The sequence below is a fragment of the Pituophis catenifer genome, unplaced genomic scaffold (assembly GCF_029215685.1).
Source record: "Pituophis catenifer annectens isolate HBS135680 unplaced genomic scaffold, rPitCat1.0.hap2 SCAF_2, whole genome shotgun sequence".
NCBI lineage: Eukaryota > Metazoa > Chordata > Lepidosauria > Squamata > Colubridae > Pituophis > Pituophis catenifer.
In genome coordinates this window covers 130929592-130949773 of record NW_027256882.1, presented here as the reverse complement: position 1 = coordinate 130949773, position 20182 = coordinate 130929592, and the positions used below count along the sequence as shown (strand labels likewise).

Below are 20182 nucleotides of genomic sequence, written 5' to 3'. Positions count from 1 at the left end.
GACACATGTAAAAAAGGAGTAGACCGTGCATCACAACATTGTAAATCTTGCCTTTTTTGATCTTTCCCCTCACTCCCAATGGACACCATTTTCTTACCATAATGTATAAACACATTTACTGATGAACCATAATTTTGTATTCGTTCACTGCACTACCAACCTAAGAGACTAAAATTTAGAATATACTAAAAAGGCACACACATGCACGCACACATATTTCAGAGGCATTAAAACATATTAGCCATTTTGAGAATAATTGTCATAGATATAAAAACTGATCACAGCAAATGGTGATAGTGGGTTTCTTTTTCCTTTCTCATCTTTTCTCCTGCAGTTTTCCTCTTCTTTCTTTTCTAGTGCAGTCAGTGGCTAGACAAGTGATTAGGCTTACCGTAGCAATGTGTCATTTCTTCATGAACATGTCCATTTATTGACAAGTGGAGTGTATGTCTTATAGATGATAATTAAGTGGGGTGATTTATAACCCAGGAGACAAAAATAAAATTCAAGATTGTTTTAATATATTTGGCAAATGGGCTAAAAACAAGAAATTTAACAAATACAAAATGGTGTACTTCACATACAGAAAGCAAATGCACAGGGTCAGAATGGGAAATATATGGCTTGGTAATATTGTGAAAAAAATCCTGAATTAATATTTGATTGCAAACAAAATAGCAATCCATACTGTGAAAGGGCTGCAACGATGGTAAAATGCAATTTTGGATATCAGCAAAAGCATAGTTTCACTTTATTCACTATCATAACCACCTCAATTTTTTTTAATACAAGTTTTATTAATTTTTTTCTTTCATAATACATATTTTATGAACAGAGTGTTGACCGGGTGACAACTTACACATCTTACACATAATCATAATCATAGTTATAATGTATTTTAATCTTCCCATTTTTTTTCAATATTCATCTCTTTTATATAATCCTTTATCACAAATTAGTCATTTTGCACCATATCTTATTATTTCATTTTCTGCCATGTTGTCTATCTGCTGAGATTTAATATAAACAAATTCTATTCACTCATCTTTTTGATATAATTGTTTATAGTCATTTTTCACCATATCTTATTATTTCAACTTCTGCCATATTATTCTCCTTACATATTTCTTTATCATTTCATATTCAATGCTTTCACTTAAATAACATCAAAGTATATCCTATAATTCTTCTCTCTAACCAATACAGTAACAATTTAAATTCAAGACTATCAAAATAACTATTTGTTATATTGCCTATTTTCCCATTCCCATTCATTAATCTACCTTATTATATATATTTAATAATATTTACCTCATCATCATTCATCTTTAACCATTATCTCTCAATCTTTTCCCATTTTCTAATAGTTTTTTGCTCGACCCTTTATCTCGCTCTAACTTCTCAATTCTCTTTTTCTTCTTTTTATATATGTTACATTTCATCTTCTGGCTTCCTTTTATCTTTTTTTTGTTGTACTTTTTGAGCATCCCTCACCAAAACTTTCCCTTGTTTCTCCCAGATATTTCCTTTTTCCCTTTTAACTGTTTCTCTTTTAGGGGGAATTTTCCCCCTTTCCTCTCTACTCTTTTTACATTCCCAAAAATTTCTATAATATTATCTATCTGATTTTTATTTTTTAATATTTTCTCTTCAACATTGTTAACTTCTTCTCGTTTACAATTCCCTCTTCAAACTCCTCTTCACTTTCTTTTTCTATATCTTTCAGTGAATTTTGTTTCTTTTTTGCCTAATAAAGATTCACGCATACTTTTAAACATCAAAATTAGCTCTTCATATATCTGCAACTCCATTTTGTAGCAATTTAAAAGATTATTAAAACCTCCCCAATTGTATCTCTTTGCAATTAGCAAAATTTAAAGTCTATTTAATTTTCTTATATCTCCTCTTCTTTTCTTTTCTTCTTTTTCTTCTTCAATTATTCCTTAGTTCTTCAAATTTAAAATGATCTTCTCAATTATTAATTGTCCAAATTCAGCAACAGTCAAATCCAATTAAAAGGCTATCTTCAATGAGAGAAGGGAAATGAAACAAAATCTCAGTTGTAAAACACAGTCACTCCTTAATTGTTCTCACAGTCCAAATTATCTTCTTCTATATGGCCAAGGTCGAATTTTCCAGCTGCTATTCTGTTTTGTCTATTTAAGTAGAGTATTATAGTTCTTTTTCTTTCCTCCAGCAGATGGTACTCTTCATTTTTATTCCATTACAAAATAGTCTGTTAAGTCCAATTAATTATCAAAATATCCAGAAATTTATAAAATCCTCATATAAGTTGTTGTTTTCTTCCGAAAATCACTTTTTTTCCCTTTTGAAATATTTTACTTTTCTCATTTTCCAGATCTAAAACTTCTTCTTAGGCTTTTTATATTACAGTCCCTGCTTTTTCTTTTTTCCGCATGTGTTTCCCCCCCAAATGCCAGATAGCCGCTAGTCCAAACTCAGGAATTTCTTTTAAAACTCCAATTTCATTTTTTTCTAAATAAATCGGCAATTATCTCACCCAGTTCTAGCACTCTGTCCAAAAACCGCTCCAGCTCAATTCTTAGGTCCAGTTGTCCCAGATTCAAGGTGACCACCATAAGATGGCCGCCGCCCCCGTTGCCACTTTGGGAGAGCTGTTTCTGTTCCAGCGAGGAAATTGCCAATTCCTCGTGGTCCATGAAACACCTCTTCACCATCCCTGCAAGATGGCTATAGCTTGAAAGCCTCCCGGCAGCGGTTTGTCCAGCTGGATTTCACGTGGCTCATCAGAGCCCGCTATTTTCCAGTCTGTTCCCGCTGCAACGTCAACCAGAAGTTTTTCACACCTACCTCAGTTTAATGTCCAGTTCTGAGCATCACACTTTAAGAAAAAAATCAGACAAACACCAAATGATTCATAAAACATTGAACATGTTTTGTAATGAGCATGATTAGGGGAATAGAAAAATGTTAGGAAAATTTGAAGAGTTTAACAAAAAATAATGTACTCCATTAGATCTGTCCAAGCACAACTCAGATAGCTATTTGTTGTGGTATTTTAATTTAGATTCTTGCATAGAGCAGACAATTGGATTTGAGGCCACACAGCCACTTCTGACTCTGTAGTTCTTTGATTTCATAATATGATTTACGTTATTTGAGTCCCATCATTGTGATTTTTTTTATAAGCCATAGTTTATGTCTTAGTCAGGTAGGTGAATTCAGTTGGTTATGGCTTCATGTGATATGTAAACTCAGTCAGTTTACAGTAGATGGCACTTACAATGCCAACTTTAGGACTGGTGTGGTTTAGAGCTTTAGGGATTTATACATGGAACAAAATAAGTTCCCAATCTTGTGGATCAATGCCCTTTTCTCACATGACCCATTTGCAAGGCTGCTATCTGCAGTAGTCCTAAATTATCCTCCTTGGGAGTGGAGGAACCTCCTTTAAAACATTTATTCTAGCTGCCGGGCATATACTGTAAAGTACTAGTACTTAACTACAGAGACATAGTCCTTAGATGTGTCATGAAATATTGCACTCTGATAGTGCATCCTTGATGCTATCAGGAAAATAAGCCTGAACTGAAAAGAAGAAAAAGCCAAAATGCTGATTTACTCCAAAGAGGTAGATTTAGGGCAATTTCTGTGTCTGTCCAGTTTTCAGCTTCTCTTTTCTTACTCCAAGCAGCACAAACACAAATACCAAGCTTTCAAGTAGCTGGTTAGTTGGGTACATATACATTTTGCCACCAATCCTGAAGTATGTGGAACATGAATTCTTTTATTTAAGAAAAGGAGAAGTTCCAGAAATAATTAAAATAACCAAACATTATTTCAGCAGCATACCCAATCTCCATCCTAGTATAAATTGTTGGAGAAATACTCCGCAGGGCCCCTCTGTCTTCTCTGTCACCTGGATGATGAGGTTTGAGTCTGTTTTTCTACTGCCAGGACACAGCTCAAAATCTCCCAAACTTTATTAAGAATCTGCACAGTCTTAGACACACAAGGACTTGTTAGGTAAGGTTCCAAAGTGAAAGTCCCTGAATACACATACAAGCAAACTTATATAGTAAATTTCATACAAAAGCATTTCAAATGGTGCCATAGCACTGGTTAATCTACATTTGATCGTTTACACATTTCTAAGGAAGTAAAAAATCCCTCCAAAGTTTACTTTCGACTATCATAATTTCCAGAGCAGTCTTCTAGTGGGGTTATTCCATTATCTATAACAGCCATTTTGTGGTACAACTTGCATCTCCACTGCAACCTTGAAACTGCATAGCCTGAGTACCTGTTTGCTTTTCTATTCTGGGGTGTTTCACTGAACAGTATTTCAGCTAACTTCGCATCCTAATAATAAAGTCATTTTGGCCTCTTTATTAGAACTAAATTCCACATGAATCCCACCCACAGTTTCTCTGGGTCCATCCATCTATTACAAAAACCAGTGTCTAAATTGTCTCTTTAAGAAGGTATTTGTAGGTATTTGCTCTTCTACCTCAGCAGATGGCAGCAGCAAATCAATTTTGCTGACCGTGGTGCTAAGTAGATTTGTGGGGCGGGGGAATGCCTTCCAGTCAGAGTTGGCTTCTGGTGACTTCCTGGAGTACTTCTGCAGTTTTCCTGGCAAGTTTTTCAGAAGTGGTTTGTCTTGCTCTTTTCTAGGATTGAGAAACAGTGACTAGCTCAAGATCCCTGGGCTGATTTTATGTCTAAGGTGGTTCTGGAGAACTGATAGTGGAAATTTTGAGTAGTTCGGAGAACCGGTAGTAAAAATTCTGACTGGCCCCGCCCCCATCTATTTTCTGCCTCCCAAGTCCCAGCTGATTAGGAGGAAATGGGGATTTTGCAGTAACCTTCCCCTGGAGTGGGGTGGGAATGGAGATTTTACAGTATCCTTCCCCTGCCACGCCCACCAAACCATGCCCACCAAACCATGCCACGCTCACCAAGCCACACCCACAGAACCAGTGGTAAAAAAATTTGAAACCCACCATTGAGTAGAATTTATGATGCCTTTAACCACTATACCAAACTGGCTCTCAAGTAGATTTACTTTAATTGCCCAAAATGAGAAGGAGCCTGGAAGTAACTTCTCAGAGTAACAGATTTTATTAAAGGACCTGAACTTTTGTGAACTCAGCCTACTTTTAACTCAAGTCAGTAATAGAATCAGTCAAGGGCTTTTTGTGGCTGAGAAGCTGAAAAATACCCACATCCCACACTAAGGCAATGCCACTTCTGTAATGTTGCTTTAAAACACTGTGGATGCAGTAATAAGAAATCTAACAATCCACACATGTATTATCCCTAGCCCCTATCAAAACATTTCATCAAAAATGTATACAAAATTATGTAACTTCTACAGCTTGACACTTTTTAGTTTAAATATTTACAGAGTTAATCTAGAACACAAATTTCTTTGAAAACAAAGTTTAGTCTAAAGTGACAAGACACTGTTTACTTGTTTTTAGATTTACAGTAGTGTTTCTGATGTATTAGTTTCAGACTCACTGGTTACTTATATTTTATCGAGAAAATTCTTTTTTAAATGTCTCCATCATATTACAGATAAGTTCAAAGACAGTTTCTCAAATATCATTCACTGTCTGTAACATATCTGCCTGTAGCAATAGGACATTTGCATTCAATAACAGTATAAGATCACTGTAAGAAATTACAACAGCATTTGGTATATTTTAGCTCCTTAAATATTGATTTGCAGACCTCCTTAGATATTGATTTGACACAACTAAATGACTTTTATTCTTTCTCAAAAATCATTTTTAAAAGATAAAATACAATAAAAAAAACTACTTATTGCATTTTCACATACAATATATTCTAATGTTGAAAACTACAGGTTTTACACCTTTAGTATACTGAAAGGGGAAAAAAACTTACAGTCTACATGTCATAAAGCTTAAGTTGTTCTTTGATATCAGATTCAGACATATCTCCAAAAGTGTCTGATTTTTCCTTTAGAAGGGTGAAGATGGCAGCCAGCTGCTCTCTCTGAACCCTGCCAAGAAGAGAACAACAAAAAAGAGAAAAATGGAGATACTTTTGTTTTGAGAAAGACAGTGGAGTTTGACAAGATAGCTTGCAATATGGGATATTTCCTATTTAAAATTTTAAAAAATGCATGATAGAGATGTGTGAATAAAAGTTTTTTTTTACCCTAAGAATAAAAGACTGCACACATTTGATCTAAAATGCTGGGAATCTTGGTTTAGAATCTCCCCTATCAAGATGCTTTTTTATGCGGGATGACCCCTCATACTTTTTAGACACATTTTCACTTTTAGGAAGCTACCCCTTGCATGAATTCCCTGATACCATGAATTGCAATGTATATTTTGTGTTGTGAAAAATTACACAAGGCACTAAGACTATTCACCTACAAATTAAATAATTTAAATGGCTGAACAATCTCTTATTGTTCACCCATTTAAATTACAGCACATGCTGTAAAGATCATTTTTAAGAACAAGCAACAGCTAAGAAATCCAGTGTACCTTACAAATACACTATTATTGTGCTGCCACATTATCACTATTTTCTGATACTATTAATAAGGATATCCAGTTGAAATGTGGACACAACTAGAGTCAAATGAGGATGCTTCTAAAGTACTGTCATTCAGTGGCCTGGAATATGACATTAGATGGATCTCAGTCTGGACTGATTATCTTACCTACCCTCTTAAGAGACTGGAGCCTCAATCCATCTTCTCTTAACAGGTAACCCTCAACTTATCATCACAACTGGAATCAGAATTTCCATCACTAAACTATGGAGTTGTAAAGCATAATGTCACACGAATGCATCACTTTACTGCAGCAATACAGCAATCCTGGCTGCTGTCATAACTCCAGATGTATGGGTTGTCAAGTGGGAAGCAGAGGGAGTCCATAAGGAGCATGGGGGTACTGCAAGGGAGTGAGGGAGGCCTGGCAAAGGCAAGCCATGCATGAGTTTCAGGGAGGCTTGGGAAAGAGGGTATGGGATGTGTGATGTGTGCAAGCACAGGGAGGCTAGGGAACAAATATGCTGTGGCTCACGGCCTCCTTGGTACATGGAGAAGAAGAAGCCCCTGAGCCACTGTGCAAAGCTGCAGCCACCCCGGAAGCCTCAGCTGCCCCATCCCAGTAGCGCTACGCAAAACCATTATGCTATGGAAAGTGCCAACAGCATGGCTCAAAGCCACAGAATTCCAGGAAGTATCAACAGAATGGGGCAAAGCCACTGTGCCCCAGATAGTGCCCAAGCCTCAGCCACAGTTGCCTTTGCCCCTCTGCATTCTGAGCCCAGCCCACCCTTCATTCTGCTGCACCACACAAAGCGCCAACAGCATGGTACAAAGCCAAAGCATCCCATAAATTGCCCCAGCTGCACAGCTGCCACCCATGAAAAGAGCTAGATGGGTAGAGGGGAGGTGAAGCAGCACCCCTGAGGTTGTAATTGTGAGCAGGCTGCCAAGTCCCCTAATTTGGATCGTGTGACTGTGAAGTGCTACAACAGCTATAACTTTGGGCACTGGTGGTGTAAGTCACTTTTTCAGTGCTTCTGCAACTGCAAATAGGTGCTGAATAAATGGTTTCTAAGTTGAGGACTACTTGTAGCGTTTTAACATTAAATGAAACATGTTTACCCAGGGCTTAGAAAATATTTCCCTTTTTTTTTTGATTTTTTTTTTTATATTTTTTTTTTATTGCAAAAGTTTTACAATTAGATTTTCACCCCTTTTTTCACCCCCCCACCTCCCTCCCCAAACCCTCCCTAACCCTCCCTAACCCTCCCCCCCCAGACTTCCCTATTATATACTCATAACTAATAACACTAGTAAACAAGCTTAAACCCATCCCTCCCCCTGTATAATTTTTCCTCTTTATCTCTTTACATTAAAATATTTCTAATACATTAAAATATTTCTAATACATTATTTTCAAATAAAAGCTATTTGATACTTTCTAGTTTGGTATTTGTTCTGAACATATTCTATCCATCTTTTCCATTCCCATTCATAAGTCTCTTGTGAACAGTCTTTTAAATATGCTGAAATCTTCGCCATCTCAGCAAAACTAGCCATCTTCAAAGTCCATTCCTCGATAGTGGGTAAAGCTTCATTCTTCCAATATTTACCTATCAACAATCTTGCTGCTGTTATCATATACAATATCAATTTTATCTCACCCCGTGTAAAACCTTTAACTATACCCAATAAAAACAACTGTGGAGAAAATTGAATTTTTTTCCTCAAAACATTCTGCATGACCCACCAAATTTTTATCCAAAAAGCCTTAACTTTCCTACAGGTCCACCAAACATGATAATACGTGGCATCTAAACATTCACATCTCCAACATTTTGGCTGAACATTAGGGTACATACATGACAACTTTTTGGGATCTAAATGCCATCTATAAAACATTTTATAAAAATTTTCTCTCAGGTTTTGCGACTGTGTAAATTTAACATTCTGAACCCAAATTTTTTCCCATGTTTCCAACATCACTGGTTCTTCAAAATTCTGTGCCCACTTAATCATACAGTCTTTAACTAATTCAGTTTCTGAATCTCTTTCTAGCAAAACATTATAAAGCCTTTTGATATGCATTGGACCTTTCTCTCTTATATGTCTAACCAATTCTTCCTCATGCAACATAATACCAGTTTTTTGGTCCTCTTTCCATCTCAATTGTAATTGATTATATTGTAACCAAGTTAGATTAAGCCCTTCATCCAACAGTGTCTGTAATGTCTTCAGCTGCCATCTGCCCGCATCTGTAAAAAGAACCTCTTTGTATAAAAACCCCCCGAGTGACATTATATTTGTATTCCACAAAGTATGACCAAGATCCAGCCATAGCGGTATTTTGTAATCCCATTTGAGTCGGTGCTTCTTCCAAACTCTCATCAAAGAGTCTCTAAGTATATGACTTTTAAATACTTTATCAACTTTGTCATCGTAGAATAAGTAGGCATGCCATCCAAGTTCAAGGTCAAAACTTTCTGCTTTCAATATTCCAGTCTTTTTACTTCCAAACCAATCACTTGTTAAAGTTAAAGCTGCTGCATCATAATATAACTGTAGGTTTGGGAGTTTAAGACCTCCTCTTTCTGGAACATCTTGCATAATTTTCAATTTCACTCTCGGCTTCTTCTCGTTCCAGACAAACTTATTCACACCAGACTGCCAAACTTTCAGTTGTTTATCACTTTTAAGCACCGGAATCATTTGAAACAAAAACAGAAATCTTGGCAAAATGTTCATCTTAACTGCTGCTATTCTTCCAAGTAGAGACAGTTGCAGCTTTTTCCAAGTCTCCATATCCTTCTGAACCTCTCGCCACAACACCTCATAATTATTTTGAAACAATTTCATGTTTGATTCTGCAACCTGAACTCCAAGATATTTTACCTTAGGTACAATTTCAAAACCTGCCCTCCTTTCAAGCTCATGTTTACGATCTTGTGTCATATTTTTAACTATCATTTTAGTCTTTTTTGAATTCAGTCTAAAACCTGAAACTCTACCATAATCTTGTATAATGTCGTTCATCAGGATTGTTGATTCCATTGGTTGTGATAGGGTAACAACCAGATCATCTGCAAATGCCTTTATTCTATAATCCTCTTGCCTTATCATTATGCCTTTCAAAATTTTAGAGTCCCGTATTGTATTTAGCAAGACTTCCAATGTTAAAATAAATAAAAGTGGGGACAACGGACATCCCTGTCTTGTTCCTTTTTCAATTTTAAACTCTGTCGTCAAACTTCCATTAATAATAATCTGTGCTTTTTGCTCTTGATAAATTGCTGAGATCGCCTGTATAAATTGGTCCCCAAAGCCCATCTTTTTTAAAGTCTTTAGTAGAAAATTCCAATCCACTCTATCAAAGGCCTTCTCTGCATCCAAAAAAACCAGCACTGCAGGAATCTGTTTATTCTTATCAAGATATTCCAATAAGTCTATTACTTGCCTTACATTGTCCTTCATATATCTGCCCTCAATAAATCCCGCTTGGTCCTCATGAATCACCTTTTGGATTACTGGCATCAACCTGTTGGCTAATACCTTCGCATAAATTTTATAGTCTGTATTCAAAAGAGATATTGGTCTATAATTCTCTGGTTTTTTAGGACCAACTTGTTCTTTTGGTATCAAAGATATATAAGCAGTTGTCCAAGATGGGGGTATTTTACCCCCTTGTTGAATATTGCAAAATAAATCTCTAAGTTGTCCCACCATTTCAGCTTGTAAAGTTTTATAATACACTGCAGTCAAACCATCTGTGCCAGGAGCTTTGGCTGTTTTTAGCTGTTTAATTGCTACTGTTATCTCCTCCTCTGTTATAGGATAATTCATTCTTTCCTTTTGTTGATCGGTAATTTTTGTAACTCTCTTATCATTTAAATATTTTTCTATAAGTCCATTCTGCACCTCTTCTTTGGCATATAATTTAGTATAGTAGTCCACAAAAGCTTCTTTAATTAATTTTTGTTGAAAGATTTCTTTCCCTCCAATATCAATACGATCGATAATCCGTGCACTTTGTTTTTTCCTCAATGTGTAAGCCAACCATCTGCCCGGTTTATTAGCGTTGCAAAATGTGTTATGCTTCGCGTATTGTAGGCTTGTTGCAACTTGTTCCGCCATAAGCATTTGAAATAAAATAAAAAACAAAACAAAACAGAAAATATTTCCCTTATCTTAGTTTAACAGGGGGATTCTCAGCTTCCTCCATTTTTCCAAAGTTTGCTTGCTTCTGCTGAGTATAAGTATGGCATGGTATTCAGGATTGCTGCTAATGCTGCCCTACTTCTTAAATGGCCTGTGGCCCCGAGCCCTTTTTTGCATTCATTAATGCTTGTAGATCTGTCTCTTATTCTGCCTCTGCCATCATCTGCCAGAACTCCATATAACTCCATATAACTAAGAGGGCATTTTTAAAGTTTCTAAAGTCTCTCTCTGATGTTTGGGCTAATTTTCAGATGGCCACTGCTCCTTTTCAAGCTCTCAAAAAGCAGAGGTGTCAAGTTTCAGATGCTCCTAGGATCTTTTTTTTTTTATCTAAATGCCTATGTGCCTATAGCACCACACTTGTCAGTCCACCAAGGGGAAAAAACCCCAATAAAATCATGCCAAGTCATAATGTGGCATGTTTATTTTTAACAGTGTAAAAGCACAGGTGTCAAACTCGCTCTGTCATGTTGCCATCACGTGACGTTTTGTGACATTTTTCCCATTCATGGAGCTGGGGTGGGCATGGCCTGCGAGTAATGCATCCGGCCCATGGGCCACTAGTTTGACATCCCTGGAAGGGTCAATCCAGTTGCCCAGATATGTAGACAATTGATTTCTTTAGCAACTACAGTGGTACAAATTATAGCCCTGCAGATGCATACAGGCCAGAGATTTAGGAACTGACACTGGGGGAAAAAATCTTCCTTTTATTGCACTTCAAAAAAGACATGGGTTTACAACAAGCTTGGCTCAGAAACATTACCAGCTGTGAAAAATGCTTAGCAAAGTTTATCTGTATGCAGACATACTTAGGACACTAATACTCCTGTTTTACATCTCTACGGTTGTTTGCAAAAGTTTAGCACTCTTGATCAAACTGTGTTTCAATGAATCCCTAATGAAGCTAACAGAACCTTTACCTAGTACAAAATTAAAATTTCTCTGCAAATTTTAATGCATACTTACTATTTATGTGTAGCTGTTAATAGATCCAAAACAAAACAATGGTGAATATTGCAGGTGTAAAACATGTGGACACCTTTCCAATCAGTATTTGTAACATCTCCTTTGGACGAAATAACCACTTCCAACTGTTTCTTGTTACCACCTAAGGGTCTTTCTAGTCTTGCTTTTGAAATGTTTTTTCACTCTTCCTTGTAGAATATTTCTAGCTCAGAAATAGTTACAGGTTTCTTTGCACGCTATGCATGATTGGGATCTCATTATAGATTTTCAGTAATATTCAAATCTGGGGACTGTGAATGACATTCTTTCTTACAGTAATTTAAACTATGGTTTTGTTTTCTAAGGGCAATCAATCATACCTTTCCCAGTTCCAATTCAAATCTGAATTTATTGGAAGCAAGAGCTGTGTGTATACTATGCACAGTGGTGGAATTCAACTAATTTAACAACCGATTCTCTGCTGGGTAGGCGTGGCTGGGTGGTCATGTGAATGGGTGGGTGTGGCCAACTCGGTGTCACTCACCACGCCTGGCCCCACCTCCCAGCTGCTCACCTCAAAGGTCTCAACAAGATACAATCTCTTATTTATTTACTACTACTGAACATCACTTAACGGTGGCAAGGAAAATCACAAAACAGAGCAAAACTCACTTAAATCTTGCTTAGCAATGGAAATTTTGGCCCAGTTGTGGCCATAAATCGAGGACTACCCCTAATGAGAATGTAGGATAAGGAGCCTACTTTGATCACCCCTTTGGGGTGACTTTTGAGAAACATTTCTTGAAAGGGTGGGACCACAGTGGTTTCCACCATGGTGGAAACATGCTGGAGCAAGAGGGGAGGTGTCCCTTTAGACAGGCAAGAGATGGGCGCACAGACTGAACACTGCGGCTTGTTTTGTAAGATCTGGAGCTTAGCAGGAAGAGTTAGAAAGTGGCGTTGGTTGCGCCCCTTGCCCTGAAGCGAACTTTTCTTTGAAGCCTGGATGGCCGAGCGCTGCTCCATCTCTCCAGTTGTCCTTTGTATTCCTTGCCGCTGCCCACCTGCCATCTTTTGCCGGTCCAAGCTAAGAAACTTGAGTTTTACTTCATGAACTCTGATGCCTTTCCGTCCTTCCCCACTCCCGCCCTTTAAATTTCTCATCCTCCCCCAGGCTCTAAGCCCGATTTAGCGAGATGAAGCAGACGTGCCAGGTGGGGAGGGGAGAGCTGGTTTTTTTTGGCTCAGGATTGGCTGCAGCATTGGAGGTTTCATTAAAAGTCCTTTTTAAAAAGTGCAGCCGTAGGGCCCTTCCTGGGGAGCAAAGCCTGACTTCAATGAACTGATCCATCCTGAAGGCAAGCTCCAGAGTTTCCACGCACCTCTGCCCTTCAGATTCCAATGAGGGCAGCGCCTGGCGGCTCCGTGCTAAGCAGGCAAATGTGCATATGCGCACTGCAGTGGAGCAGTGGTCTCAGCCCCAGCACGGTGGTCTCCCAGAAGCGGCTGAGTGGGTGGCCGGCATGCGGGTGGAGGCCCCACAGAAGGCAAGAGGCAGGAACTAGCACATCCCCCCGAGCCGAGGCGGAGGGCAAGCAGGTGGCATGTGGGCGGAAAGATGGCGAGAGCCAGACCCATAAGGCAGCCGGGCCTACTGTGTCCACACCGAGCGCAGGCAGCCACGGTGAGCAGCGTGAGATGCGGAGATCAGCTGGGCCGCGTGGCCAGCATAGTAGGCCGAGGCAGGCAAGTGGGCAAGGTACAGAGATCAGCTGAGCTGCAGGAACTGCGTGGGCTGGGCAAGTGAGTGAAGGAACTGGACTGGGGACATGACTCTAGGCACCAGCCAAGGCGAGATAAGGAGTGACTGGGAGGGGCGGAGAGCGGCAGGGCCACCTAATGTTGTGATTTGCCGGTTCTCCGAACTGCGCAAAATCCTAAAAACCGGTTCACCCAAACTGGTCTGAACCAGCTGAAGCACACCTCTGACTATGCATATTTAGAAACACAATGACCAGTCATGAAAACTATTTAAATGTTTATTGGACTGAAAAATGGCAATATACATTTTGAAACTGCTAGAAATTATAGTTTTTTGTACAAGATCTACCTCCATATTTAGAAAAACAAAAAACAAAAAGCCCACTCAGACAGCAATGTTTTTCATTATTGAAGAGATAGCTTTTCTCATTGCCACTAGTCATTTTCCTTATATATGTATTGCTGCATACTGAAAGATTATATTGTATATAAGGCATTATTTGCATAGTTAATGGTGTTTTGAACACTGAGTCTATCAATGTGAATTGGAGGCAAAGTGGTTGCTAACAAATATCTCAAAGCAGAGTGTCCTTATATGAATGGGATTTGGTTGCAAACTGTACTATATTAGAGAAAATAGGTATAGGAATGGAAGCTTATTTTTTAAAAATTAATTATGGTCAAAGCTTCCTGCTGTTTCTTAAATAAGCCTGGGGGACAGGGAATTAGTCTAGAGGAAAACAGTTCTTAAACCTATGTGTCCCAAAGAATGATTGACTAAATAATTTCAAGTATTTCCAAATAATTAAGGTTTTGTTTCAAAAAGTAACAGGGAATGGATTATGAAGCTTTCCCTCAAAATATAGGAGAGCAACATTTAAAAAAAAATCCAATCTATCAAACAGGACGTGATTATCAGTAAAATATCAAAATTGATGTGTTAACAGAATAGTGACACAACATAAAAATGGTTATATCTTTAAACTTATTTAGGAAAATTGGTAACCAAAGGGCCATTTTACATTTCATAGCTCACATTTTCAGATTCCATTCTTGGGAACAGGCTTGAAGTGTCAAGTAAACAAAACCTTAAGCTAATGAAGCATTTTTAATCCTTGCAATTAAAATTAGTCACAAATTGTTATACTAAGACTGCAACCCTATACTCTTATTTAGGAGTACATCCCATTAAATTCAGTGGGACAAACTTCTAAATACATGTGTTTAGGGTAAATCGTTCTAGTTTCTTAGGACATCCTTCTATCCAAGATGAAATACTGTCTCATTTCTAGGAGGTCAGAGTATCACGCAACCAACTTTCCATCTGTGAGTGGAAGGAACCTTCAGAAGCTTTTATATATTACAGCTCTGTCTTCAAATTTATCTAGAAGGTTTTTTTGGTCCAGGACAGAGTGGTGAAAAGGGGTCAACTCTAGCTTGTTCTACCATCTAGACAGGAAGCAGGTCCATTGTATAATAATTGATCACTTTTGTCCAGGTTATCTAGTTAATTTTTTCTTTTCGTTCTGTTTGGGGAGAGGCTGCAGATAATAGAGTACTGACCACTACAAAGTGTGTTTGCTTTATTCCCCCAGAGATCTTATCTTACATCCAAGAACAGAACCCTCCTAATGTAGCCTGTTATTTTCTCTAGCCATATAATTCTCCAGACCAGACACCCCAACTTGTTCCAATCTTGATATTATAAGGATTGATTCTGAGGAACTCAGCTTCAGCCAAACAAAAAGTCTTATATTTTGAGGGATATTTTTCGGTTGTGTTTGGGGTTTTGCCCTTTTTTTTTTTCCTCAAGCCTTTAAAAATGCCAAAAGGTAAGTCTTAGGAAGAGTCTAGGGATAACTTCATATAGTCTTCAGTTCTGCAAAGAGAAACAAGAAGAAAATAAAGAGAATACATTTTAATTGTGTCACCTTGGGTCAGTTATATATTAGTAATGCTTTTATTTTTTTAATAAGAGAATAACTCAGTGCAGGGAAGGAGTCTTAAGGAAAGTTTCTAGACCTTTTGGGCATACACAAATAACATTCATCATTTGCAGCAGGATAGCCTATGCCCAAGAACACGAGTATCTACAGCACATCTAATTTTCCATCAGGAACTCTAGCCCTATAAAGTGAAAACTGACAACTAGACATTTGGGGAAAGGAGAAATACAGAACTGTGTCTGTATTAAGTACTACCTTCTTTAGCCATCCCATGATTTATTGCTCAGATTCATGAACAAGCCCTATTGGTTCAGATGTGGGGATTCAATATGAGCTGCTCTATTTGTCAGAAGCCAGATTTAAGCCCAGAATTGGAACTTGCAATGAAGGGGACTGTCATACTGCATAGTTATCAACAAGCTCCTTTTTGTACTGGAAATTCATCCAACTTCTTTCAAAATTCCCGTGAATGAAGCAAGATGATAAAACTTTCGTTCATACAATCCCATGGCAGATGCCAATTTTCAAATGTCCAAAAATGTAACCATTCTATGAATGCTACTTTCATTTTCAATTGTGTATTTTTGCAAGTCAAATACTAGGTTCATAAATATTAAGAAAGCACAGACTTGGTGAGGATCATTGTTGTGATAATGTGGATACTTGTAAACCATTCATCATAGACTGCTACTGAAAAGGCTACTGGTTGTACATAACATCCACTTCTTAAGTATCAGGCAAAGAGTTTGTATAAAACATAAATGATGTACTTTTTAAGCTGAAAAAGTCTTACTGCTGCACAAACTTTTTTCCCTTTTAAGTTGAGAACAGTTAAAGCAATATTTATGAACTAATGACCATCTATAGTTATGCAGATCCTCTGTGAGATTAAAACCTAAAATGGATCATCTGAAGCTCCAGATGAAGCCTTCAAATCTCTCTTCGCCCCCCCCTCCACCTCCCCACAAATTTTGTCTGTCTATAGTTGCTGAAAATCTGTAGTTCCTTAATATTTTGAGGTGGGAAACATGTGGACATGACAGTATAAACTCTTAAAATACAGAAAAAAAGCTCACAGACCCAGGGAAAAGACTGGTCTACATGGATGACAAGCCACCTCTGATCTCCTTGGTCTTTTCCTTTCCTTCTCAAGAAGCGCTATTTCAACAGTTAGAACTGAAGAAGCTTCTTGGGTGAGAAGCAAAAGGTTTTCAAAGGGAAAAAAACCCCAAGAAAGTCTAGTTGCCTTTTGGAAAAAGCACTTTTGGGATATTTCAATAGACTATGGCTAGTTGCTAAGTTTTATTTTAATAGACAATATTAAGTTATTAAAAGATGGGCCATCCCAGGGTTCCAGCTGCAGGAAATCAGAGATTAGCTCTGTAAAAAAGTGGTCAACAAGCTATTCTATATTGTACTGTACTGATATGCCTATGCTTATGCTTTATTTTTTAAGTGATATATAGTGCATTTTTTTTTACAATTATATTCTACATGGCCCATTTTGTAAAGTAACTTTGGGACAAACAGATTGAGTAACATTTGGAAGTCATTTTCTTGAGCTATGCAATTATACAGCAGTTGACATCACAACGTTAATAGCTGGGTTAAGGCTTTTCTAACTCTAGTTTAGCTGAAGTATTTCTTAGGAGCATCAGTTGAAAATGCAGGCAGAAAGAGCTCACTTGCTTTCATATGTTAATTCAACAACATTACAAGACATTGGTATGCCAGGTTGATATCCTGATACTTTAGCACAAAACTACATAATTTTTTGGAAGCTTCAGGCCTTTTTTTAAATTTTATTTTTTTTTAATAAAATAAAAATACTTTTATTGTTGCAACAATAGTAAAGGCAGCAGAATTCTCTTAATGATTTTGAGTTGGGAGAGGAGGAATATTTTCCTTGGACATGTAAAGCTTATTTCAGATTTAATTTACCAATTTCCCTCCTGTGTTTGCTGTTAATTTGCTGCTGAATTACCTCAATGATCTGAAAACCTTCAGGGCTGCAAAAACTATAGTTAGGGGATCACGTATAGCTTGTAGTTTAAACCAGTGGTGAAATGCAATTTTTTTTACTACCGGTTCTGTGGGTGTGGCTTGGTGGGTGTGGTGTGGCTTGGTGGGCGTGACAGGGGAAGGATACTGCAAAATCTCCATTCCCACCTCCGGGGCCAGCCGGAGGTAGTATTTGCCGGTTCTCCGAACTGCTCAAAATTTCCGCTACCGGTTCCCCAGAACCTGTCAGAACCTGCTGGATTAAACCCCATCTACCATCACTCCAAAATGTTTATTTTTGTTAATATACTAACAATTATTATTTAAATCAATGGCTTTATATTTTACCTGAGAAATCCTAAAATTGCCTGGAGTAATTCTTTGCTATAGAACTGTTTAATCTGATGGATTATTATCTAATTCTCATCTCTTTTATGACGACATACTTGTAAAATACAGGTCAAAGCTGAGAGCTGACTTTCAAACCGAGAGTTTTGAAGGTTACATCTGGAAAGCAAATTCATCCAACTTCCTTCAAAATTCCGTGAATGAAGCAAGATGATAAAACTTTCATTCATACAGTCCCATGGCAGATGCTAATTTTCAAATCTCCTGGTAGTTTCCAGGTTTTGACTCGCCTTTTATCGCTTGTTGAAGAAGAACTGTACCCACAACATCTAATAGGTTTGAGGCAGAAAATGTCTGACTATGACAGGGTTCAGAAATATGAATAAGGAGACAAATTCCTTGTGCGTCCAATAATATTTGGCCCATAAAGAATTCTATTATATGAAGTATAGAAGAATATACTGTGGAGACTGCAGATAATCTAATTAATGAGAACTAGAAGCTGAGAAGAAATGGAAAACAATCAAGGGGTCAAAGTAGCTTTCCTTGTCGTCCCTCCACCCCCACCTTCTCTCTCTGCAGGTGTAAAGAAAAAAAGAATTCAGTTCATTGATTAAATTTCCTGTAGAGACTTATGGAGATGGTCTTGAGGGGAATATTCAGCAGCCATCTCTCGCACCCAGAAAAAAAAGACAGAAGCAATCCTTAAAATATGGCAAAAAATGTAATATTTAGAAGACATTCAGGCTGGCTTCTCCTTGACTCACTATGTGGGAGGAGAGGAAAAACACAATCAGATTTGCAAGATTCTGTTAATGTAGTTCATAAAGCTGACTTCTAATTTTCTTGTGGAATCTGTTTCCTGATCTAGTCAACCCCAAAAGGCTGGAATTTTCTCCAGTGTGATTTATTTCTTAATATAAATGAAAATAATAATAATAATAATCCAAGATCAGTTCTCTCCAGAGGATGACAGAGGACAGGAAGGCCTGGAGGAACGTTGTCCATGGAATCGTGATGGGTCGGACACGACTTCGCAACTAACAACAACAAAGATCAGTTCTATGCCAGGCACATTTAGGAAATGTGTCACAAAAGATAATTGGGTACAGACTTAAAAAAAACCCATCAAATTTTTATTTGTCAAAATACAAAATCGGACTCTATTGTTTTTAAGAAAACATATTACTGCTTTTGAAAATAATAGAGATTTGAAAAGTATAGAGTAGTCAGCTATTTCGTAGTCCAAAGGATATTTTTGATTTGCCAGTTCTTTCCATACATTGCTGCTGCATTTTTCACAAGGTGCTGCTGGTGCGCCAAACCAGATAACTGCTAGCAGAAATAGGTCTTTCTGCCAGAAAATATTGGGCGAGCCAGACTGCTGATGTTTGGGAGATTATAACTGATCTACTTTTAGTATCCCCATTTCTTTAGTAAATAAAATTTACTAAATGTGGTTATTTTCACAAATAATATCTGAGCGATATCCAGGTCTTTCTACTAGTTGGATCAGGTCATTGCTAAAGTTACTCAAAATCACAATCCAGATGAAATAGGTTAACTGAAGCCTTCGTGAACCTACCGTGTTTCCCCCAAAATAAGACCCTGTCTTATATTTTTTTGAACTCTGAAATAAGCACTTGGCCTTATTTTGGGGGGAGGTCTTATTATTTTGGGGCACGTGGAGCAAGACGGGGCTCTTGGCATCTTACCTGATTTCCACCTCTGTCTCCCTAACCCTAACCCAAGGAAATGGTGGGGATCGGCTGCACATGTGCTTAAATATTTTCGGGGAGGGCTTATTTTAACGCATGCGCTCAAAAGCCCGATTGGGCTTATTATCCGGAGAGGTCTTATTTTCAGGGAAATAAGGCAATATTGGGCAATGCATAGGATTTCACTATGGCTAGAAGACACCCAGATGAAAAAGCTAACCTATTAAAAACTAGTCTGGTCTGAAAAGCTTTCCTGGGTTAACAGATTGAACAGCATTTAAACTTAATTTGAAGAGTAACATCCCCTACCCATATACCCTGCAGAGGACAAGGGCTATAACTGAAATTTGACAATAATGCCTGTTGTCCCCCGTCTGGTTTGACTGGGAATTAATAGTAACTGTAGTTCAAGATGTCCAGAAGCCCCAGGCTGAGGAAAGAAACACATGGCACTTTTATTGAGGGCACTAACTCCCTCTAAGTGTTTGTCCATCCTTCTTGCCCAACCTCCTATCGTGCTGCAGAAGATGAAATGAAAAAAAAAAAAAAAAAGGAGCAGAAACTTACCAGCCTCTCTCATCCCAAAGAAGCACCATGCTGGACAGGAAAGCAAAGCTGCTGGTAAAGGAGTGAGAGGAGGAAGAGGAGGAGGAAAGTGGAGGGGAGGCAAATGACAAGAAGAGGTGAAGGTATTCACCATCCCAAGGCAACACATAAAC

At 38.0% G+C, this 20182-nt stretch overlaps 1 protein-coding gene across 1 annotated transcript in view; it reads right to left on the bottom strand.

Moving 5' to 3' along the window:
- Window positions 1–5873: 5873 nt before the first annotated feature.
- MXRA7 (matrix remodeling associated 7) overlaps window positions 5874–20182 on the bottom strand; it is a 56373-nt gene continuing 42064 nt past the window's right edge. Inside the window, exon 4 of the mRNA XM_070937525.1 lies at window positions 5874–6016. Within this exon, the coding sequence (XP_070793626.1) occupies window positions 5902–6016 (115 nt within the window). The 3' untranslated portion in view covers window positions 5874–5901. The remainder of the gene's footprint in view (window positions 6017–20182) is intronic.